We start from the raw sequence: 21091 nt of genomic DNA on the forward strand, positions 1-21091 counted from the left end.
GCAGTCATAGAATGGCCCCACCAACACTAATATTCTCCAGAAAGGGCTGACACAGACAAATAACTTGTGTCAGAGCCATGGACTACAACTGAATGCTAAGAATTGCATAATAGTATCCTTTGGGAAGTCATCCACCCCTGCTAGCTATCTTGCTGTCAACAAACCCCTAAGAGTCAACCCAGTAGTCAGGGACTTGGGGACACACACAGATTGTAATTTAGCCTTTGACCATCACATGTTTACAGAGTGAGGAAATCATTCTGTGTTGTAAAACTTGTAAACAAAGATGTGGCATCTAGGTCCAAGGAGGTTATTGTTCCACTTTATTCAGCATTCATCAGACCTGTCACTGAGTACAGTGCGCCCTTTGGTATGTACTTAACCTGGCATATCCAATAGTTGGAACATCCACAGAGGTTCATCACTAAGAGAATGCAGGGCATAAGTAACATGTCCTCTGCAGACCACCTCAATGCTCTATCCCTGTATTCTGTCTTCTACAGGCTGTTGAAGTGAGATCTGTGCCTGGCATCCATGGCATTATCAGAACCTACTCTGGACCTCCTGCATACCTGCAAAGCAAACAGTACCATAGTTACCTATTCCAAAGACTTAAACCTTGCCTATAATATAAATAAGGCCTGCTGGAGAGACATATATGTATCCCAGAAACTTCTCCTTCTCTGGAACAGGCTCCCCATCCATGTAAAGCAGACTTTTTCCCTAACCCAATTCAAGTGTAACTTGGACAACTGGACAGGGAAAAGGAAATTCATCCCTGGTTTGGCAGCCTGTAAATGGTTCATCTCCCAGGATCCTTTTTGTAAGTGGTTCATCTCCCAGGATCCTTTTTGTAAGTGGTTCATCTCCCAAGCCTCAGCTTACATTTATCAAGGGTACTAGACCTTGTCAGAGATTTTGGATGCATGGCTAGACTTAAAAAGGCCCTTGTGGTCATTAAACTAGTAGACACCTATGAACCTATGTAGCCATGTAGCACAAAAGGAGAGAAAATCATTATCACTTGTGGAGACAGAAATGCTTCTGCGGGTTGAGTATACACATGGAATAATGATATTTGACCAAGGAGGCCAAACAAATCACATATCATTTCACTGGGGTTAGAGGGGACCCAGACCATCTAAAGCAATATACAGACAGTGTTGAATTAGAATAAGGGTGATGTGAACTTTTTTGGAGCCCAGAGCTCAGGGACCCTCATGATCAGCTCAGGGACCCTCATGATCAGCCAAGAAAATAACTTTTATTTTAAATGTTTGTTATGTTCAGCACACAAGCTAACACATTTTAGTTAGTTTATGTGTTGAAAATAAGCGATTAATCACTTAAAAAACTAAATCTCTTTTCTTTAATAAGAAAGATGTTAATGACAAGACACAGTTTGTATTCTCCTATATATGCTCTTGATGCCTCTCATTTATGCATGTGCAGCAAGGGCTGGTGAAAGTATTCATCTCTAGCACTTTTTATTTATTTTTTATGTAAAGAAATGTTTCTTTACTAAAAAATATAAACAAATGCCCGCATCTACACCGACCTTATCTAAAGTGCTACAACTTTGTTGCTATATCGTGAATCATTGGAACATCCGTGAGTAGACAGGGTCTATATCAGATCACCGAATGCTTAAAAAAGCGAACGGTGATTAATTGACCCTATGTAAGTGAAAGCTTACAATGTCGAACTGCCAGAACAGCGATTTTTTTCCAAGGGAAAAAATCGCTGTTCCAACAAAAAAAAAAAATAAAATAAAAAACAAAACACTTTAAACATTACATTATATGGGTGACTTTGCCTGGCAAACACCCCCTACTTAAATATACAAACTCCGAGACTGCACTACAGTGCCGAAAATGGCAAAGTAACGAAGCAGCCAAGCAAATTCTTTCCCAGAGAAAGAATTTGCTTAAAAGCCGCTTCGCTATTTTGCCTTTTCAGTCTTTTAAGTTCGACCAAGATGCATTCAAAAGAATACATCATTGGTCTTTTAATAGGAACCCAGTAGACAGCCCATGCATTTATTAAAAAGTGTAACTGGCTTGCTAAGGGCATTAGTTGGTTGCTGATTTGATGGCAAGTATTTTTTCAAATGCTGATGTGCAGCCATGTTGTTTTTTTGGAATGGAGAGGGCAATCTGTGCTGTGGAAGAAAGTAATTTGCACTCTTCATTTGTTCATGTTAAAACCTGGCATTGAGGGCTAGTGTGCATTTGTGTGAAATAAATTGGAATATTTGTTCTCTTTTTGGGGGAAGTTAGCTGTGCTGTGGATAAAAGTAGCTAGCTGTCTTCATTTCCTCAGTTTAAAGTCTGTCATTAAGGGTTAGTATGCATTTGAAATTGGAATATTTGGCTAAATGTGCTGTAGATGAAAGCAACTTGCCATCTTCATTTGCTCAATTTAATATCTAGTATTAGGAGCTATTGTTATTTTTTTAAATATATTGGAGTATTTACTCTCAGTGTTTTTAATATGCTGGCAGGCAACTAGATGGGGTGGCTAGCAGTACTGTGGATGAAAGTAATATTCTGCCATTATTTGCTCTGGTTAAATTCTGGCATTAAGGGGCAACACTAGTGTACATTTGTGTGAAATAAATTAGAATATTTATTCTGTCTTTTTGGGGGTAGCCAGTTGTGCGGTCTATGAAAGCAACTTGCTTTCTTCATTTGCTTACTTTAGCAGCTACTATTCACGTTTGTGAAACAGACTGGAATATTTATTCTTTTTTTTTTTGCTTCAGTGTTCTGGCAGGCAATGAGATTAAGGGCGTAGCTGTGTTGTGAATGAAAGCAACTTGCTGTCTTCATTTGTTCAGTTTGAAGTCAGGCATTAAAAGCTAGTGTGCATTTTTGCATTTTTATGAAATAAACAGGAATATTTACTCCTTTTTAATATGCTGCAGACAGCCAGATGTGGGCTGGCTGTGCTGCAGATGAAGGCAACATGATACACTCTGTTTAATGTCTAGCATTAATATCTGATGTGAATTTGTGTGAAACGGGAATTTGACCAATCTTTGTGTGAAACAAATTTAAAACTATTCATGATTTCACAGACTGTCCTTGTTTTTGTCTAAAATTTGTGATCTGCAAGTTACCCTATTATTTGCCAGCTTACAGTATATCATTGCATGACTGTTGTGCGCTTGTAATAAGCTGTAATATTTAATGTCTTTGAGTTGTTTGTGTGAAACTGTATATGATTTGCAGGTTGTCCCTAACTTTGCTTCATGCTTTTTTGGTCTGTGGATCATAACATTTCTTGTTTCCTGCCAAATCATTGAGGATTACAGTCACTAAATGGGGAGGGGGCTGGCTGTGCATGAAAGCGACTTTTCTTCTTATCATTTACTCAGCTTATATATTGGATTTACAGGGTTAGTGCACATTTGTCTGAAATAAGCTTTGGGTACTGTTTGTATGAAACCAAGGTGAAACTACCGTTGATTTTGTAGAATGCCCATTACTTTGATATATTTTGATCTGTTCCTCATAAAAGTGTAGTTGTCTGGCAAATCACTGAGTTTTTGACTTCATGTTCTTCAGAAAATGCATGCTAATATGTGTGTGTGTCTGTGTGTGTATATATATATATATATATATATATATATATATATATATATATATACATATATATATATATATATATATATATATATATATATATTCACGCATATATATATACATATATATATATATGTATGTATATATATATATATATATATATATATATATATATATATATATATATATATATATATATATATATATATACATATATACATGCATACATATGTATATATATATATATATATATATATATATATATATATTTAGGGTTAAACTCCTACCATGCATTTTAGGAGCTGTATTGCCTGATTCTGGCTTATTTCTTGATCAGCTTCCTACTCTGTCATACACAGATGATGAATGCTCCCTTTTTCTCTGTGTTGCCTGCCTTTTTGTGTCGTACCTACGTTTGCCTTTTCAGTGATAGCCACCAAACACCTGCAGTGGGGTGTCTGACTAGGGAGTGGGAGAAGGGTCCAGAGGCATGTTAAGGATGAGTCCAGGGGGAACACACAGCAGTGGCCATTCATCTGTCATAATCAGTCTTGAGTGGTCATGGGCAGAAGATGTGTCAGCTGAGATGATTAGCTGTTAAATCTGACCTAGGTTACTGGTCATCGAGCCGATATAGTGGGACTGCAGCTCGGGAAAAGAAATATGGCAGGAAATGTCAACCTGGCACCTGCACACAAGGGTAGGCTGTAATTGCAAAGGTTCAGTACTACTTAATACATGACTTGAAAGCCATGTCATCTGTCTGATTTGCAGATGACCTACACTTTACGTTGAAAGCAGCTTTGATCGTAACCATCATATCCATGGGGACTGGGTGACAGCCTCTCTTAACTGTAAGCAGGAGGCATCACCAACAGAGATTTACGGCAAGGGGGACAACACTTTAGAGAAGATAACAGTAAACAGTTTGGGAAACAGAACATGTAGTATCGGGGAAGAAATAAGCCAAAAGCTGCCAATACAGCTCCTAAAATGTGTGGTAGATGTTTAACAGAAAAGTGCCTATATATATATATATATTTAAAATCTGTCCCTGATTCTGGTTCTTTTTCCCTCATTAGTTTTTGGCTTTGCCCTGATTCTTGCTCTAAGAGGCTGAGTGATATTACACCTTTTTTACCACAATCAGATGATGTATGCAAAGCAAAGTGGCTGTAACTGCTGAGTGAGTATGGGGATATCTGTTGATGAAAGTAACTTATTTTCTTGATGTTTGCTTAAACAGTCAGGCTTTGCAGGTGTAGTATGCATTTATGTGAATACTAGTGTGTATTATCTATTGGACTACTTGGGCTAGTATGTGTTTGCATGAAACAAACTCAAAATACATTATTGCATCCATTAGTTAGTTTTGCACAATCAAACATCTGAGGTGCTATGATTACTAAGTATGGGGACTATTTGTGAAAGAGACTTGTTTACCCTACTGTCATAGTCAAGTTAAACAGTCAGTTTGTTTTTACTGGACTGATGTTACTTTCTATAAAGCAGGTTAGAATACCATAGTGTTACCATTTTTTTAATCTTATTTGGACATTTGAGATGTACACCATCAAGTGTCTGTTATTGGTGGATATGGATATTGCTGGATTTTAAGTTTGAATTGGCCTTAAACAAGGATGAATCCAAATGCTCATGTGCATGGTCCCGCCAAAAATGTGTGTGTGTGTGTGTGTGTGTGTGTGTGTGTGTGTGTGTGTGTGTGTGTGGAGGGGTAATTGGGGCTGCTCTCGCCTGAAAACCACCTCTGAGCCAATGTACTCTTAATCTCTCACTACATGTAGAAAGAGTAATAAAAGAGAAAAAGCCCTGCTGTTAAAGTGTTGGAACAAATACCTCAAACAGTTCAAGCGAAAACAAAAAGTTCCAATCACTAATACACCATGGAGGCACGAAAGCAAATAAAATTCCAAGTAAAATATTCCACAAGAGCTTTATTACAAAGGTGAGCACTTTCGCAACCTGTGCTTCTTCAGACCAAAATGAATTTATTCTTAGAAAACACACCCATTTTTAAAGGAGGAGGAAACCATAGGTGGTAAGTCATATATGGTGCTGCACTATCAAATGTGATTCTTTTTTTAGCAATCTGGAGAAGTAACAACTCGTACCATTCCATGTGGTAGCAATGCATTTGGATTAGTCAAGGTTAATACTTATATTTAATGTATTGTTAATTTTCTTCTGCAGCTTATAATTCACTGAAATAGCATATAGTTCACTGTAATTATGTAATATTGATGTAACAGCTTGCTGCTGTTTGTACTGTACCTATATGTAATATTTCTTATAGGTAGTCTGTAATTTGTTTGTAATTGTCCTTACCCTACTGGCCCAGATCATAATGGACAATGTTTTTTTGGACCAGTTTACTTATCTGGTTAGAGCATAAATAAATAAATAAATAAAATAAATAAGAACCACAAACGTATCACCCAATGACCAAAATACAACAAAGAAAACACCAACTTGGCAAAGCAGACATCTTTAGAAATGACAGCGGAAATGGGATGTTGAAAATAAAATTTAATATAATATTTTACAATAACAAATAACAAATATTGATAAGCACTTTCATCCATGCAAATAATTGTACTTCATCAGAACTAATTATTGCCCATTGTTTCACCCTTATAAACCTTCATTAGTGGGGAAACCATTCTTTCCAATTAAAAATCATTCAATTAAACATTCAGTTAAAAAATTTAAATGACATAACCTTAAAAATACATAGTAGCCCTTACACAATAGTCTTGCTAAGCAAAAATTACAAAGTATTGGAAACTAAAATCTAAACATACCCTAAAAACCTTTAAAAAAATCTTTTTTTTTTTTTTTAAAAAAGAATTGAATGGATCACATTATCAAAAAACAAATTATAGACATTAAATTGAGGCACCATAAATAAATAAACATATTATTAAAAAATAGCGAGATAATGCTAATGGAAATGTAAAAGCACAATACATAGTACCAGACCAATAGCATTCTTATAGTCTGTGTGCAAAACACATACTATTTAATGACCCTAACTAAAGAGTCAATAGTTTGCACCAGTTGTTCAGTGTGTTTTACAACTTGCCCTCAATATTAGTACACTTATTTATTTTTTTTAATTTATTTATATTGTTTGTTTACCGGGTAATGTCCAACTGGGCACGAGTCCCATTTTCAGCGGAGGCCCGGGGAGAAAAACTCCTGACATACAGTAGAGCAAAATTAACAATCCGCACAACAATATCAATACTAAAAATATGTACAAAGTATATAAGGCCTAGTAATCTAATCAAATAACAGTATTAAAAATTAGTAAGTATGAGATATATTAACAGTGAATATAATAATAGTTTGATTAGAAATACAGTTTACATAACAGTAGTATGATCATGTTGTCATATTTCATGTGAGCAGTGGCAGTACTGTTTTGATGTGTGAATATTTGATTGCATAGGATGTAATCAGTTTAGTTTATTTGACAGAGTGTAGAACCAGGTAAGCCATGTGCATATATAACACAGTAGCTGTGGTGTGTGAGCTGGTTTAGGGAGGAAGGGGAGGGGGTGGTTAAGAGAGAGTTGGTTGGAGACAGGTTGACTAGCCAGGAGTATGGCAGGAGGAGAGCCAGTGTTTTGCTTGATAATCCTTAAGGAGATGTTTGGACTCCTGATAGCTAGGGTTTTTAGCTTTAGGTTGGGGAAGAGAGTTCCAGAGTTTGGCACTTTTATAGGAGTAGAGGGAGGTTCCTTGTGTGTTGTGGGGTTGGGTGGTCATTAACATTAATTTATTAGAGGATCTAAGTGATCTAGGATTTTGATTGGGTTGGATTAAGTTAGTCAGTGCAGGGCAGGTGTTTGGTTGGTGAATTATTTTGTGGGCTATGGACAGTTGGTTTAAAGTTAGAAGGTTAGGGAGTTCTAACCAGTTGAGTTAAGAGAGTATTGAACAGTGGTGGGTTCTGTAAGAGTGGCCTGTAGCAAATTTAGCAATGTTGTTGTAGCAGGATTCTAGATTTTTTAGTTCCGATTTATGTAAATTGGTAAATACTTGGGATCTATAGAGGAGGGTGGAAAATAGCTGTGATGAGGCAGTGGCTAGTCTAGCACTTTCTGTAAGGTAAGGTTTGACTCTGTATAGGGTGCCTAGTTTGGAGGGGACTTTTTGATGGTGAGTGAGATGTGACTATCAAACCTTAGGTTTTCATCAATTGTGTCCCCTAGAAGTTTGGCTTGGCTAGTGGATTCTATTTTGGTTCTGTTTGTAGAAAGAATTGATAGTGGGGACTGACATGTTGTGGGTTTGTTATAATTGAAACTTTTAATTTGGTTTTGTTTGGGTTGTGTATTAGTTGACGGTTAGAGAGAGATTTTTTTATATCCTGGAAAGATATTTACATTTTTGTTAGCAGTTCCTGGAGGATTGAGGCTGAGAAATAAGTGTGGAGTCTTCGGCGTACTGTACTATAGAGGCTAGTTGGGTAGCTGTTGAGAGGTTGTTAGTAAAAACTGTAAAAAGCAGGGGGACAAGTATGGATCCTTGGGGTACTCCAACAGAGATGGAGAGAAGGGGGGAAAGGGTGTTTTCCCATTTGGTGGCTTGCTGACGGTAAGTGAGATAACTATGGAACCAGGTCAGGGCAGATGTATTGAGGCCATAGGTTGACAGCTTGTTTGGCATGATTTGGTGGGAAAAGGTGTCAAAAGCTTTTGAAATATCCAGGAATATGGAGGAGACAATCTGGCCTTCATTTATGAGGCCTTGGATGGTGTTGGTAAAGGACAATATGGCAGTGCTGGTACTATGTTTTGGCCTAAAGCCATGCTGAGTGGAGGAGAGGAGGTTATGACTGATAAGGTGGGTAATGAATTGGGAGTGAATGCATTTTTCTAAGATTTTAGCTAGTGGTGAGAGGATGGCTATGGGTCGGTAGTTTTACTTCTTTGGAAGGACCAACTTTGTGTAAGGGAATGATGTGTGATACTTTCCACAGGTAGGGGACATATTTTTCTGTGATTGATCAGTTGATCAGGATTGATATGGGATAGGCAATTGAAGGGGTAGCAATTTTTAGGAATTCATTGGGTAGTTGGTCTGCTGGTAGACAGCAGGTCCTGAGTTTGGAAAGGAGTGTTTTTATGTAGCTAGTCTGGAGTGGGGTGAATGAGAAGGGGTTGAGGGAATCAGAACAGGGAGAGGGAACTGTGAGAGGCTCATTAGTCTAATTTTCAAGAAGTGATGAGATGGTGTTTATAAAGTGGGTGTTAAATTGTGTAGCTATTGGGTCAGTTCCATTAGAGGTGTCTGGTGGGGGGAGGGTTGGGGAAAATCCTGGGTTGAGAAGATTGTTAATGTTTTGCCAAAATGTTTTGGGGTTGTTTTGGTGGATTTGTTGACATGATAAGAAGTAGTTTTGCTTGTCTGATTTTATTTGTTTCTTAGCCTGGTTTCAGAGCTGTTGATATGTTATGAGGTTTGTTTTTTCTTTGGTGGTGTGGTAAGTTACCCATGCCCTGTCTCTATCTTTCAGTAGTGATTTGGTATCTTTTGTTAGCCAGGGTATATGTTTAGGTTTAGCTCTTGTTTTTCTTGCTGGTGCTAAGTTATCTAGTGTTTTTAGAAAGGTATTCTTGAAGTACTGTACAGCCTGATCAAGTGGGAAGTTTTTAAGAGGGGACCAGTTATTTTGTTGAAGTAGTAGGTTGAAAGTGGAGGGGAGAAATTTTTCTTGTTTTGGATAAACTTATATATTGTGCTGGTTTGTGTCTGGACTCGTTTTCTGTATAGGAAGGTAGGTGAGTGGTCACTGAGGGTGTCTAGGAGGCAGACTGCTTAGTAACTTAGGTTGGGTTTGTTAGTTAGTATCCAATCAAGTTTGGGTTTCTTTTTTGAGTGTTTATCTATCTGGGTTGGATAGGATATAGTTTGGTTGAAGTTGGAAAGTTTAGGAAGTTGGAGGGCTTTATGGAGCTGCAGGAGTGTCAATCTAGGTTGAAGTCACCAAGGATAATAGTTTCTTGGTTAAAGTTAGAAGATGCCCATGAGAGTAGGTTTTCAGTGGTGGGAAGGTTATTCCCTGGGTGGGGGGTAGGTGGTTATGATAATAATGGTTTTGTTAGGGTTTATTGCTAGGTGTGTGGTTAGAATTTCCGAGTTAGGTAGGTCAGGAGGGGCAGAGCTCAATTGTTCCAGTTTTGAGTGTGTCTTTATACATAATGGCAACCCCACCACCTCTTTTGTTTGGTCTGCCTAATCTTATGATGTTATAACCAGTAGTAATTATGTCTTTGTCTTTAATATTGAGCTTTAACCAAGTTTCTGCAATTATAGCAATGTCTGGTAAGTAGGTGTTGAGAGTAGCATGGAAGTCAGTAATTTTGTTTACAAAACTATGGAGGTTAAAGTTGATGAAGAGAAGGTCAGTATTGTTTTTTGGAAGTGAGGGAGGGGATGGTGGTTAATAGTGTGGTTCTTAGGGGTACGAGGAGGGCAGGGAGGGGCAGCAGCTAGGCTAGGTGGGGAGTAGGAGTTTGGACCTGGGTTGGGGTGGATATCACTCTGGAGTTTAATTTGTGTTATATTGTATAGAAGTATTTTTTTGAGTTTGTTGGTCAGTTTTATATAACTGGGAGTAAAAGGATTGTTACTGTGAGTGTGTAAGTGTTTAAATGGTAGGAGGAGACTGGTAGGTGTGTTGTAGAGATGTGAGCTAATTTCAGCATATATATATATATGTGTGTGTGTGTGTGTGTGTGTGTGTGTAACTGTTGGTGAAGGACAGAGGGGGAGAGTAGGTGAGTGGAGGTGTTTGATAGTGAATGTGTGAAGGGAGGTGAAGTTATGTATGAGGTAGAGAAGGTACAGGAATAGTAGTGTATTTGTTAGGGAGAAGGACAGAGACATAGTGGTTGTAAATGGGTAGGGTAGAAGTATGAGGTAGTCTAAAGACTAGGGCGAGTTGTCTGTGGTTGGCTGGTGGTAGAAGGGGTGTAGTGTGTGTGTAGGTGTAAACCTAATGGACTTAGGGGTGGGTGGAAATGGGGGTAGGGTAGAGGAGCAGAGTGAGCCCGAGTGAAGCAGGGCTAACCCCATGTAAAATCCTTGCCAAACAGAAACAATCAGCCAGACACTTTGAACCAGTTGGAGGATGTACCCTTGCAGCTAAGGTAAAGTTGTAAAGTGTAAAAATGAAGTAGCATATAGAGAAAGGATGCAGCGGTAGCATTGTTGCCTCACAGCAAGAGGTTCTCCCGTTCGATTCTCGGCTGGAGTGCGGGGAGTGCCTTCTGTGTGGAGTCTGCATGTCCTCCCCGCAGTTGGGTGGGCATTCGAAAGACATGCGTAAATGGGCGTGCCTTCGTTTAAGGTTGAACGTCGAACTGGCATCTTGGCGTTCGTGAAAATCTACTGCCAATCATTAGCGGACCGGAGTTCCGCTGTGGTGACCCCTAACCGGGAAAAGCCGAAAGACAACAACAACATAGAGAAAGAATGCTACTTCTGCAATATCTCGTAGCACTGATTACAAGTTTCTATAATTTGCAGTCCAATTAGTGTAGAGAGTCTAGCAGAGATTATATACGTTTGAATTTAAAACTTTATGAATGGCTATGCTAAGGCTTTAACAATGCAGACATAGAAGGGGGTGATGGAAAGTGTAGAAGGACAGTAGGGGCTGAGTGGGAATGGGAGATGCGAATACACCCAGCGAGAGGTACAGGGAGAAAAGGCTGAAAAGAAGGGATAAACTGCTGGGTATCTCTGACAGCATGCTCACTATGGGTTTACAGTGTACATTAAAAAAGGCTACACCAATTGCTTGGAGCACAAGCACATACTTAGATGGTGATGTCATTGTGCTGTTTCACTGTTTTATGCACTGGACCCACTTTAGCATTGGTCAGAAATCATCAGGGTAACAACTGGCCAGATAGGTGTTGGATAGGTTGAGTTTTTGAGGGGACACAGCTGGAAAAAATAAATGACATAGAGGCCAGTTAGCTAGATTTAGGAGAATCATCGGGTGGGGATAGGGAAGAAATAAGAGGTTAAGTAACAGTTAGATTGCTACATTGCATGTGCTGCCAATAATTAACTGCCGGGCTTTAGAGAGATATACGTAGTAACAATCAGCTATAATAGATGTTACATCATTTAGGCCAGGTTTGTCACTAGCATTTAAATGCAGTTGCCATGGTAGTTCTTTGTACTCAGTGATACATCCCTATCGGCCACCCCTAGGATTACAGGGCACCTGCTCCTAAACAAAAAAAATAAAATCCCTTATTTTCTACGCATGAGACTTTGTGCCAATATACTACAGTAGCCTCATTCTTCTATTTTATATTGTAGATGTGTTCATATAGTCTTCTACAGAGTTTTCCCAATGTAAAAGGAATAACAAGCATCAGAAAAGGCTAAATAAAGTAGTCCAAATCTGTTACAATTGAAACTCCCCTTAATATGAAAGGTGAACCTTCTATTAGGCAAACAAATGATCTCACCTTTATAAATATAGCTGCATTGATTGCAGGCACCACATTTTCTGGTGTCCTTATTGGACTCATTAACAGTCGGACTAAGTTTTGGTGCTTTTTTCCATTTTTTTCCTTTAAATTAACACACCTTTTAAAGGTAAAACAGGGGGCACTTTCTGCCATTTCCCTTAATGTGGGGTTTTCCTCAAAGATTTTCCAATTAGCTTTAACTAAATTAATAATGATGGAACTTTCTTCTGAGTACTTTAATATCACGTTGTTACTAAAATTTGCCTCATCCTTGTTATTTTGCAGTTTGTCAGACAACCTCTGCTTGTTTATGGGTAACCCATTTCCTAGAATGGGAAGGAACCTAGACTTCCTACCAGTATTAACATCGTCAGGCACGCCAATGGGTTATCTTCTTTCCTGTAGCATAGACTTCAAAAACTTTACTTCAACTGCTTAGTCTCTGTCATCAGAAACTATCCTGGCTAAATGCATAATTTGACCAGACCACATTTTTGCTTAAATGGATGGCAGATTTCAAAGTGCAAATAGCTATTAGAATAGGTAGGTTTACGATATAGCCTGGACTTTAACCTTTTCAAATTGAAAACTTTTTCCAACAAAACATCCAAATATCTAATTTTTTTTGCGGGAGAAATTGTAATATAAAGGACAAAAAAAGAGGTGCTGGTATTGAGATAACCAGTGAACGTGTGCATTAGTAACCAATGACCAACGTACATCAGAGTAATGTATGTTTGAGATTAGTTTCCAATACTTTGTATTTTTTGCTTAGTAAGACTGTTGTGTAAGGGCTGCATATGTCTTTTTAGGGTTATGCATTTTAATTTTTAATTGAATGTTTACTTGAATGATTTTTAATTGGAAGAAATGGTTTCTCTGCCTATGAAGGTTTATAAGGGCGAAATAATGGGCAATAGTTAGTTTTGATGAAGTCCTATTGTTTGTATGGATGGAAGCACTTCTGTCAATATTTGTTATTGTAAAATATTTTATTAAATCTTATTTTCAGCATCCCATTGCCACCGTCATTTCTAAGGCTGGCTGCTCTGCCAAGTTGGTGTTTTGTTTGTTAAATAAATAAATATTTGACAATCTGCATTAGAGTAATGTACACTTTGTCACTCATGTTCCTGGATTATAGAAACAACTATATCTGATGATTTCATCACAGTATGTTTACCTCTTCTATTCAGACAGGCAGGAACGGCATGGCATTTATCATCTTTCATTGTTGTACTTTTCACAGCAGTATATATTTATTGGATCTAATGGAGATGTTTGCCACACGCATTGGCAGTGTACACTCTGACAGTATGGAAAAAGTCTGTAGCATGTTCTTATTTCATTTTCAGGTAGAATTGGTGTGCAAGTGGGTATCATAGTGGGTGCTACTAGTTCGGTCATTGCCCTTCAAGCTCTTTAAATGGACTAGGTGTTGTACCATATATAATTTGGTCCGTGGAATTCCAGGTCATTGATGAACATTTGGTTGGATGCAGCCTAATGAATAAACAATATGGTCTATTTTCTGACTGGAGCTTTAATTTTGACACTTTGTATTTTTATAACTAATTTCAAGATCACCAGACCATGGGATAAGTTATACTGTAATGTAACCAAATGTTCTGTTTGGTCAGTTGGATGCAACCAGATGATCTTTGAGGAATCTCTGGACAGAATAAACACTGCTGTTTCATATATAGGCCAGTAACAGAGATGCACACACAAGGACTATGCTTGATGTTGTAGCCTATGTAATAGCAACATGTTCACAGCACTTACCACAGCAGCTATTTCTTATGTAGGGTTCACCGGATTTTGGTTACCACATAGAAGCCGAGCTGTCTGACTCTGATGTTATTGTGGCATTTTGTGTTATAATACACTATTGTACATGTGTTGACCAGCACTTCAGAGGTATAAAAGAATAATCATTAATTAATATGACAGCTGCTATACTGTTTTATGTTTGCTTTTATCCATTGAGTAAATCTAACATTTACAGAGCCTTTTCACGTTGTTCTGCTGATACTTTTTCAAATAAAGTAATATCCATTTTTTGCAATTCCATTTCTTAACATAGCAGAATCATAACCCAATCGTCAGGACCTTTTGATTCCGTCCAAGAGTCTAAGAGTTTAATCCCACCCTTCAGACAGACCTTTTTAAGCCTGAGTGCACACCCCTTTCAGTTTTTTGGGAGTAGCCACTGCAGCTCATAGAACTGTGCCGTGATAGCCTTGGAAATATAAACTGTTGTTATATTACTTGCTTATGGCAGGAGGATGACATTATGAAAAATTGAACCATGTGCTATTGTGAGATGGTGTCTAAAACAAGAATAAGCTGTGGACTGTTATATTTTTGATTGTTGCATCTGCTACTTTGACATCTGATACAATTTACATTTAATTTGTAGGTAATTGAGGCATTACAAAGAGTGGACAACATGGTAGGAATGTTGATGGATGGCCTTAAAGAAATGAAACTGGACAAATGTGTAAATCTTATTCTTCTGTCAGATCATGGTAATCAAAACTTGCAATTCTGTATCTTTTGCACTCATTTTGGGAGCTTTGTTATTTTTTATTCACTCAGGCACACAGTTGGGAAGATGGAGGGCAAGGGAAGCATGCTTAAAATGGAAATTCTGCATAATGTGTGGGTGTAGAAAGGCACAACTGTCTGCTGACATATTTCAAATGCAAATAAATGCTACTATGTAGAATTTGATAACATATATACAATGCTTGTATGTGTGTATGCGGACACTTTATTGCTAGAGTGCTCTGTGCATTTTCACACATCTCACACATTTCAGATGCAAACGTTTGTAAGGCTGCTGTGCTGCTGAAAAAAGAAAACATTTAGTGACATTCAGATGGACTGTAAAATAAACAGACTTCAACCTTTAGACATGAATGCACTATGTAACAAACATTTTTTTATCTGCTGGATTTCCCACTGGAAATTTCTGAATCTGTAACATTTTCAGCAGGTTGCATGTTTTAAAATTAAAGTCTCTCTGATTCATCCAGGGATGTGTGACATTGCTATAATGTCACCCAAAGAGCTGTTCCATAAAAATACATTTGTAACTTTATTAGCAGCTTGCTTGCAATGTAAATTTCAGAACAAACTAAAACAAAAAAGTGGCCAAAAACAAAAAACACTTGAGAAATCCTCAAAGGCACAAAATAGGCAGTAAACCAAAAATGAGTTTAGTATTTTTATTCTTTTATTAAGAACTTCTGAGGAAGTTCTTAATAAAAGAATAAAAGCACTAAACTCATTTTCAGTTTAATGACTATTTTGTGCCTTTGAGGATTTCTCAAATTTCAGAACAACTTTTACTGTAATGTACTGTGTGATCACAGCAAAATTATTTCACTTGACATTGCCTCATGGCCTGTCTTTATAGTTATTTGACGGCCTCTTCTGATATTCCAGGAACAAAACATCTTCAGTCTTCCTAATCCTTCCCTCAGTTTCTGCCACTCCTACCATGGACCACTGTTGTTAAGGTTGTATATAATGTACACAGGGCTTTGAGAAAAAAATGTCTAATTTTTCCATATGTTTATAACTTCATAACCAATTATACATTATTGGCCTAATTATACTTGATTTTTAGTTGTATCTTGCAGCTCATTTTAAAGGAATTCAAGTCTGTTTAAATATATTTCAGAACATCAGTAGAGTTTTTTTTTATTTCAATTGGAGCTACTTGCATCCTAATATGTTATATGCCCTTTTGGTGTCCTGCAGGAATGGAAAAATGTTCATGTAAGAAATTTGAGTATTTGGAGAACTACCTCGATAGTGTAGACGAACTTTATGCAAAAGCTGGACCATCTGTTCGGATAAGACCCAAGGATTCGCCAGATAAGTATTTTACATGTAAGTATGCAGTAACTGAACTTACTGTCTCATTCTTTATTGAGCAACACATTCATTTGGTCCATTATTTGTTAAATTAATTTGTACTGAAGTGAGTGAGTAATTTGCAGTCATACTTTTGGGCATTCATCTTAGGGAGGTCATGTTGAAATAAACAGAGGATATTGGTTAATGTCAACAAAACATTGAAATTCTAAAGAAAGGGAGTTAAATAAATGCTGCAACTCTTTAGAAGGTTGCTGGCAAAATGTATATAAGTAGGATGGTACCACTTTAAGTATTAACTATCCATAATGCTAACTTGCATTGTTGGATGTCCTGTAGCCCTTTTTTCTGGCAGTTGTCATTACAGACACATCTAGATGGGCTCATGTGTGTCTTTACTTGTTGTAAAGTCCACATAGTTCAGAAAAGCCCTATATTTTGCATAGTGTGAGAGCAGAACTGAGTATTACATTAAGTTGTCAGCAGATTGAGTTTCAGCCAGCGGTAAGGCACACCATGCTACTACCATTGATGGCCAAAACCACTACCTGATGAAGTTCTTAAGTTTAAACAACAAACCCACTGATGAAATCATCAAAAAGAAAAAAAAAACTGAAAACAGAATCTAGCAATCAAGGAAAAAACATAGTGTTGAAATGCCAAGAGCACTTAAATGAGCAGAAATCCACTAGACCAAGCCAACAAAATGACAAAATGGCACAGCTCATCCTAAACTTATATTAAAGCATCTCATATGAGCAATGAATGGTTTCATTCATATATTCAGATATTGTGGTTAATCCTGGGCTCTTCAACAACTTTTTGCTTTGGCAACTGTTATCCTTTTATGTCCAGTGATATTTTTGTCATGACATCCATCCTAGCACTGACTTTACTGTTAACCTTTAAATTAAAATTGTTCCACATAGTTATCATTTAAAAGAGTCTGTTGAAGCCTGTGTGACTGGGTTTTGACTTTAAGCTGAAGACTCTGAGTTTGTAGAGCTGCACAATTGCTTGCAGATAGAATGATAACACGGGAATAAAGTTTTGTCAGAATCTGACTTAACACTGTATAAAGCTATAAATGTATGTAGGGCCGAAGAATTAGTAACAATTCACAGGAAGGAGCTTGTAGAGGATCTGGATGTGTGTGAAATTAAAATGAAGCAAAAATGGGATAAATTATAGCAAAAAAGTCTTTTTGCACATATAATGAAAGAGAAGACAAAATGCATGACAATAAAAGGGTATGCTAGAACACATCATCACAACAGTGCATGTAGAAATAAGAGTTTCATTTGAACATAGGTTCATAGGTAGGTACTAGGCTAGTAGCCCTAGGGCCTGTATAAGCCTAGCCAAAAAGGTACCCTGGCTTTCGCCACCCAATAAAATTATTTTCCTGTGCCCCTGTCGAGCAGAGCCACAGAAGTGATCCCTAAGGTGAATTTCCTATTACCCATCCAATCATCAAGATTTTTCTTGAAGAGTGCTAATGAGGAGCTCTGTTTGACATAGGTAGTCTGTTCCAGAGTATGGGAAGTCTCTGGGACAGAAATCTATCCCTCCAGCATGTTCTGTTTATTGTGGTGACAAGGTTTAGATCCCTACAGCATGTAGCTCAGAGGGAGTGGGATTTCTTTAAGTGGAGCATGTCCAACAGCTCTGGGTTTGACATAGCTTTGTATGTTAGGCAGAGATCACCTCTGAGTAGGCGATATGCGACTGAGAAAATCTGGAGTTTTTTGAGACGGTCTGCATAGGGCATCTGTTTGTGGCCAGTAATGCTCTTTGTGAGGTATTTCTGTGGCCTTTCCATTTGTTGTAGATGTCTTGTGAGGTACATACCAAAAGACACGTTGTACTCTATAATGTGTCTAATGAGTGATGAGTAGAGGGGAACAATGACCTCTTTTTTTCTGGATAAGAAACCTTTTGTGATGAGGTGAGCGACATAGAAGGATTTTCTGACCACTGTGGCGATGTGATTATCAAAGGAGAGACTACTGTCCACCTGTGTCCCAAGGTCTCTTATCACACTTTCGGCATTACGTAGACTACCACTTATGTGGTAGTTTATGGGTACAGAGTTTTTACCAAAGGGGATGACAATACACTTTTTGGCATTGAGCTTCAGGCCATGGCTTTGACACCAGGCATCTGTCTCAGTGAGGCCCTTTTGTAGTATGTCCACATTGTTAGGAGTTTCGATTATGGCTCCAAGTTTGCAGTCATCTGCAGACTTTGTTAGCCAAAGACCTTCTGTGTTAGCCTGTACTTCAGAGAAGTAGATACCAAACAGGAGAGGACCCAGGACTGAACCCTGTGGTACTCTACTTGTCACTGGTCTGAAGTCGGATTTGGAGTCTGTCAGTGTGGGTTCTGTCCATGAGCCATTCGGCAACCCATCTTGTGACATAGGGATTTATATATAGTTTACTGAGCTTATCTATAATTCCAGAGTGGGGGATGGTGTTGAAAGCCTTGGCGAGATCTAGATAAGCTGTGTGAACCACCTTACCCTCATATATGGCTTTGGTGACCGCTTCAAGGAAGTCAGTCAGGTTTAGGAGACATGATCTGCCTTTTACAAACCCGAACTGGGTAGGGCCCAGAGTTTGGAGATTACCAATGTCTTTGTTTATGAGTTCCATGGCCTTGCAGACCAGGCTCGTCAGGCTTTGTGCCCACTTTATGGTGCACTGCAACGGTTATCCCACTCCACAAAGGGGGAGCCATGACAGACCCTGGGAACTACCGCCTCATTAGCCTGACAAGCCTGGTCTGCAAGGCCATGGAACTCATAAACAAAGACATTGGTAATCAACCAATTAGGTAGGGTGCCACTTCATTCTGTAGTTTGTGTAGAACGCAGCATGGGGTATTGTCAGGTCCCATGGATGCTGTGTTCTTGGCTTTGGATAGTGTGTTTTTTACCTGTGCAGTTACAGGAACTTTGCATTCTTCCGGTGTAGAGATGGGCCTTCTAGGGGGTGAGAGGGAGGTAAAGTTAGCACTGAACCTATCTGCCAGGATGTTGGCAATATCAGTTGGTTCTGTATATTTAGTAACTCCAAACACCAAAAGTCACGAATCCTTAATGCTCCACACTAGATATGAAACGAGGCACTCAGAAACATAAAGTGCTTTAATACTCCTTTTAAGTGTACAAAAATGAAATCCACTTTTCGTCAATGCAAATAGCTTAACTTCTTCAGAAACCTTACGATAAAATATTAAAACAGGTGACTTATATACACCATTATACCTATCACATGATAATCAAATTAAAATTTAAAGGCAGACAGTATCATACAAACAATTGTGCTTAGACTCCAATTAAAAATCACTTCAATTAAAGCTAAAATATATATGTAACCACTCCAAGAAAAATTATGAATGAATAAATATATGTATATATGTATATCTGTGTCAGACAATCCAAATGTATAGAATATATCTGTAAAAATGTAAAAAAGGATACCAATGGTATAAAAAAATATATATACCAATGGTATAAAATAAAATAAAACTAATTACATAAACATATCAACATCCGAACATTGACACAATGTAAAGATATATATTACTGAATTAATAAATAACTAAATATATATATATGGAAATAAATATGAAAATAAAAATAAAAATAAATGTATATATTAATTGGTTGATTAACTTACTGTCAGTCATAGTATAGTTAAAACACAATTTTATATGCGATACTAGATGTAACAAAGAATATATAATAAAATATATATAATGAAATTATATATATAAAATATGTACAGTGAAGTATGTTCAACTGGTTAAATCCAAGAATGTATGTATGAAAAGTATATACATAAAAAAGTAAAAATAGGTAAAAATAGGCAATAATAGGCAAAAAACTGTGTTCATTTACACGCCTCACAACTCAAATTAAACATAAAATTAATATTGATGTCTATCTAACTAGATTTTTCAATCTTAAAATACACATTATAGTACTCATTTCATTTATCCCTGGGTATTGACATGCATTTACTCTCAATTGCCAGAGAAGTTCATTTCTTTCTAATTTCAATGACTCTGGACCACCCGTTCCATCATTCCTCAGTTGGTCAATAACCCTGAATTTGAATTGATGTCCCACATTCTCACTAATGTGTTTAGCCAACGAATTTTCTAGTTTGTTTTTCCTAACACTATATATATATGTTCATAAATTCTCCCGCCCAGCTTCCTATCGGTTTTACCTATATAGAAAGCTGGGCATAATGTGCATTTGGCTAAGTAGACAACTTGTCTACTACAACAGTTATATCTCCCATTCGAGGTAAATTTGTCATTGGGTATTGTAAAATTACTTCTTGTATCAATATATTTACAAAGTTGACACATGTTGCACCTATACATACCTTCTCTGCTAGTGCGTGGATTCCTATTAGATTCTATGATGGCTTTCAAGTTATTCCCTCACCTAAAAACTACTTTTGGTGTTGAGGGAAAAATTCCTCTAAATTTACTTTCTCTCATCAAGATGTCCCAGTTTTTCAAAATAATATTAACAACCTTATATGAATCCATATTGAACGTACAAATAAGACTGTAGGGATTAAATGGATGTTTTTCTGTACTACCCTCCATTCCACTAATACCCTTATTGTTCAAAATTGGGGTGTACATACCCGTCATTCTCTTATATTTCACCTCTTTGGTGATCTCTAAAACTAACTGGTGCGGGTACCCTCTCTGCAAAAAGTATGCATTCAAAAGTTTACATTCGGCTTCAAACTCAATATCTCTAGTAGTCATCCTTGCGGCTCTGTTTGGCCTTTCACTACTGATTTTTTCTGGGAAGTTGGGTGGCAGCTAGTGTAGTGGAGGAACATGTTGGAATAGGTCTCTTTTCGAAAGATTTTTGAAACATACACCTTTTCTTCATAATCTTTCCTTAGATCTACATCCAAATAAGCTATTCTATCCTTATCATAGTTAGATGTAAATCTCAGAAATGTGGTGGTAGAATGAAACATATCCAACATGTTTTCTACTTCATTCATATTACCCTGGATAAGGATAAAAATGTCATCTAAAAACCGAGTATAA

General features: G+C 37.5%; 1 protein-coding gene across 1 annotated transcript in view; it reads left to right on the forward strand.

The window, feature by feature from the left end:
• The window catches only part of ENPP1 (ectonucleotide pyrophosphatase/phosphodiesterase 1), a 1288649-nt gene that overhangs the window by 788536 nt on the left and 479022 nt on the right, over nucleotides 1-21091 (forward strand). Inside the window, exons 12-13 of the mRNA XM_044063702.1 lie at nucleotides 14532-14640; nucleotides 15881-16012. Coding sequence (XP_043919637.1) covers nucleotides 14532-14640; nucleotides 15881-16012 — 241 coding nt within the window. The remainder of the gene's footprint in view (nucleotides 1-14531; nucleotides 14641-15880; nucleotides 16013-21091) is intronic.

The sequence above is a fragment of the Protopterus annectens genome, chromosome 1.part0, assembly GCF_019279795.1.
Source record: "Protopterus annectens isolate FY-2018-M chromosome 1.part0, PAN1.0, whole genome shotgun sequence".
NCBI classification, from domain to species: domain Eukaryota; kingdom Metazoa; phylum Chordata; order Ceratodontiformes; family Protopteridae; genus Protopterus; species Protopterus annectens.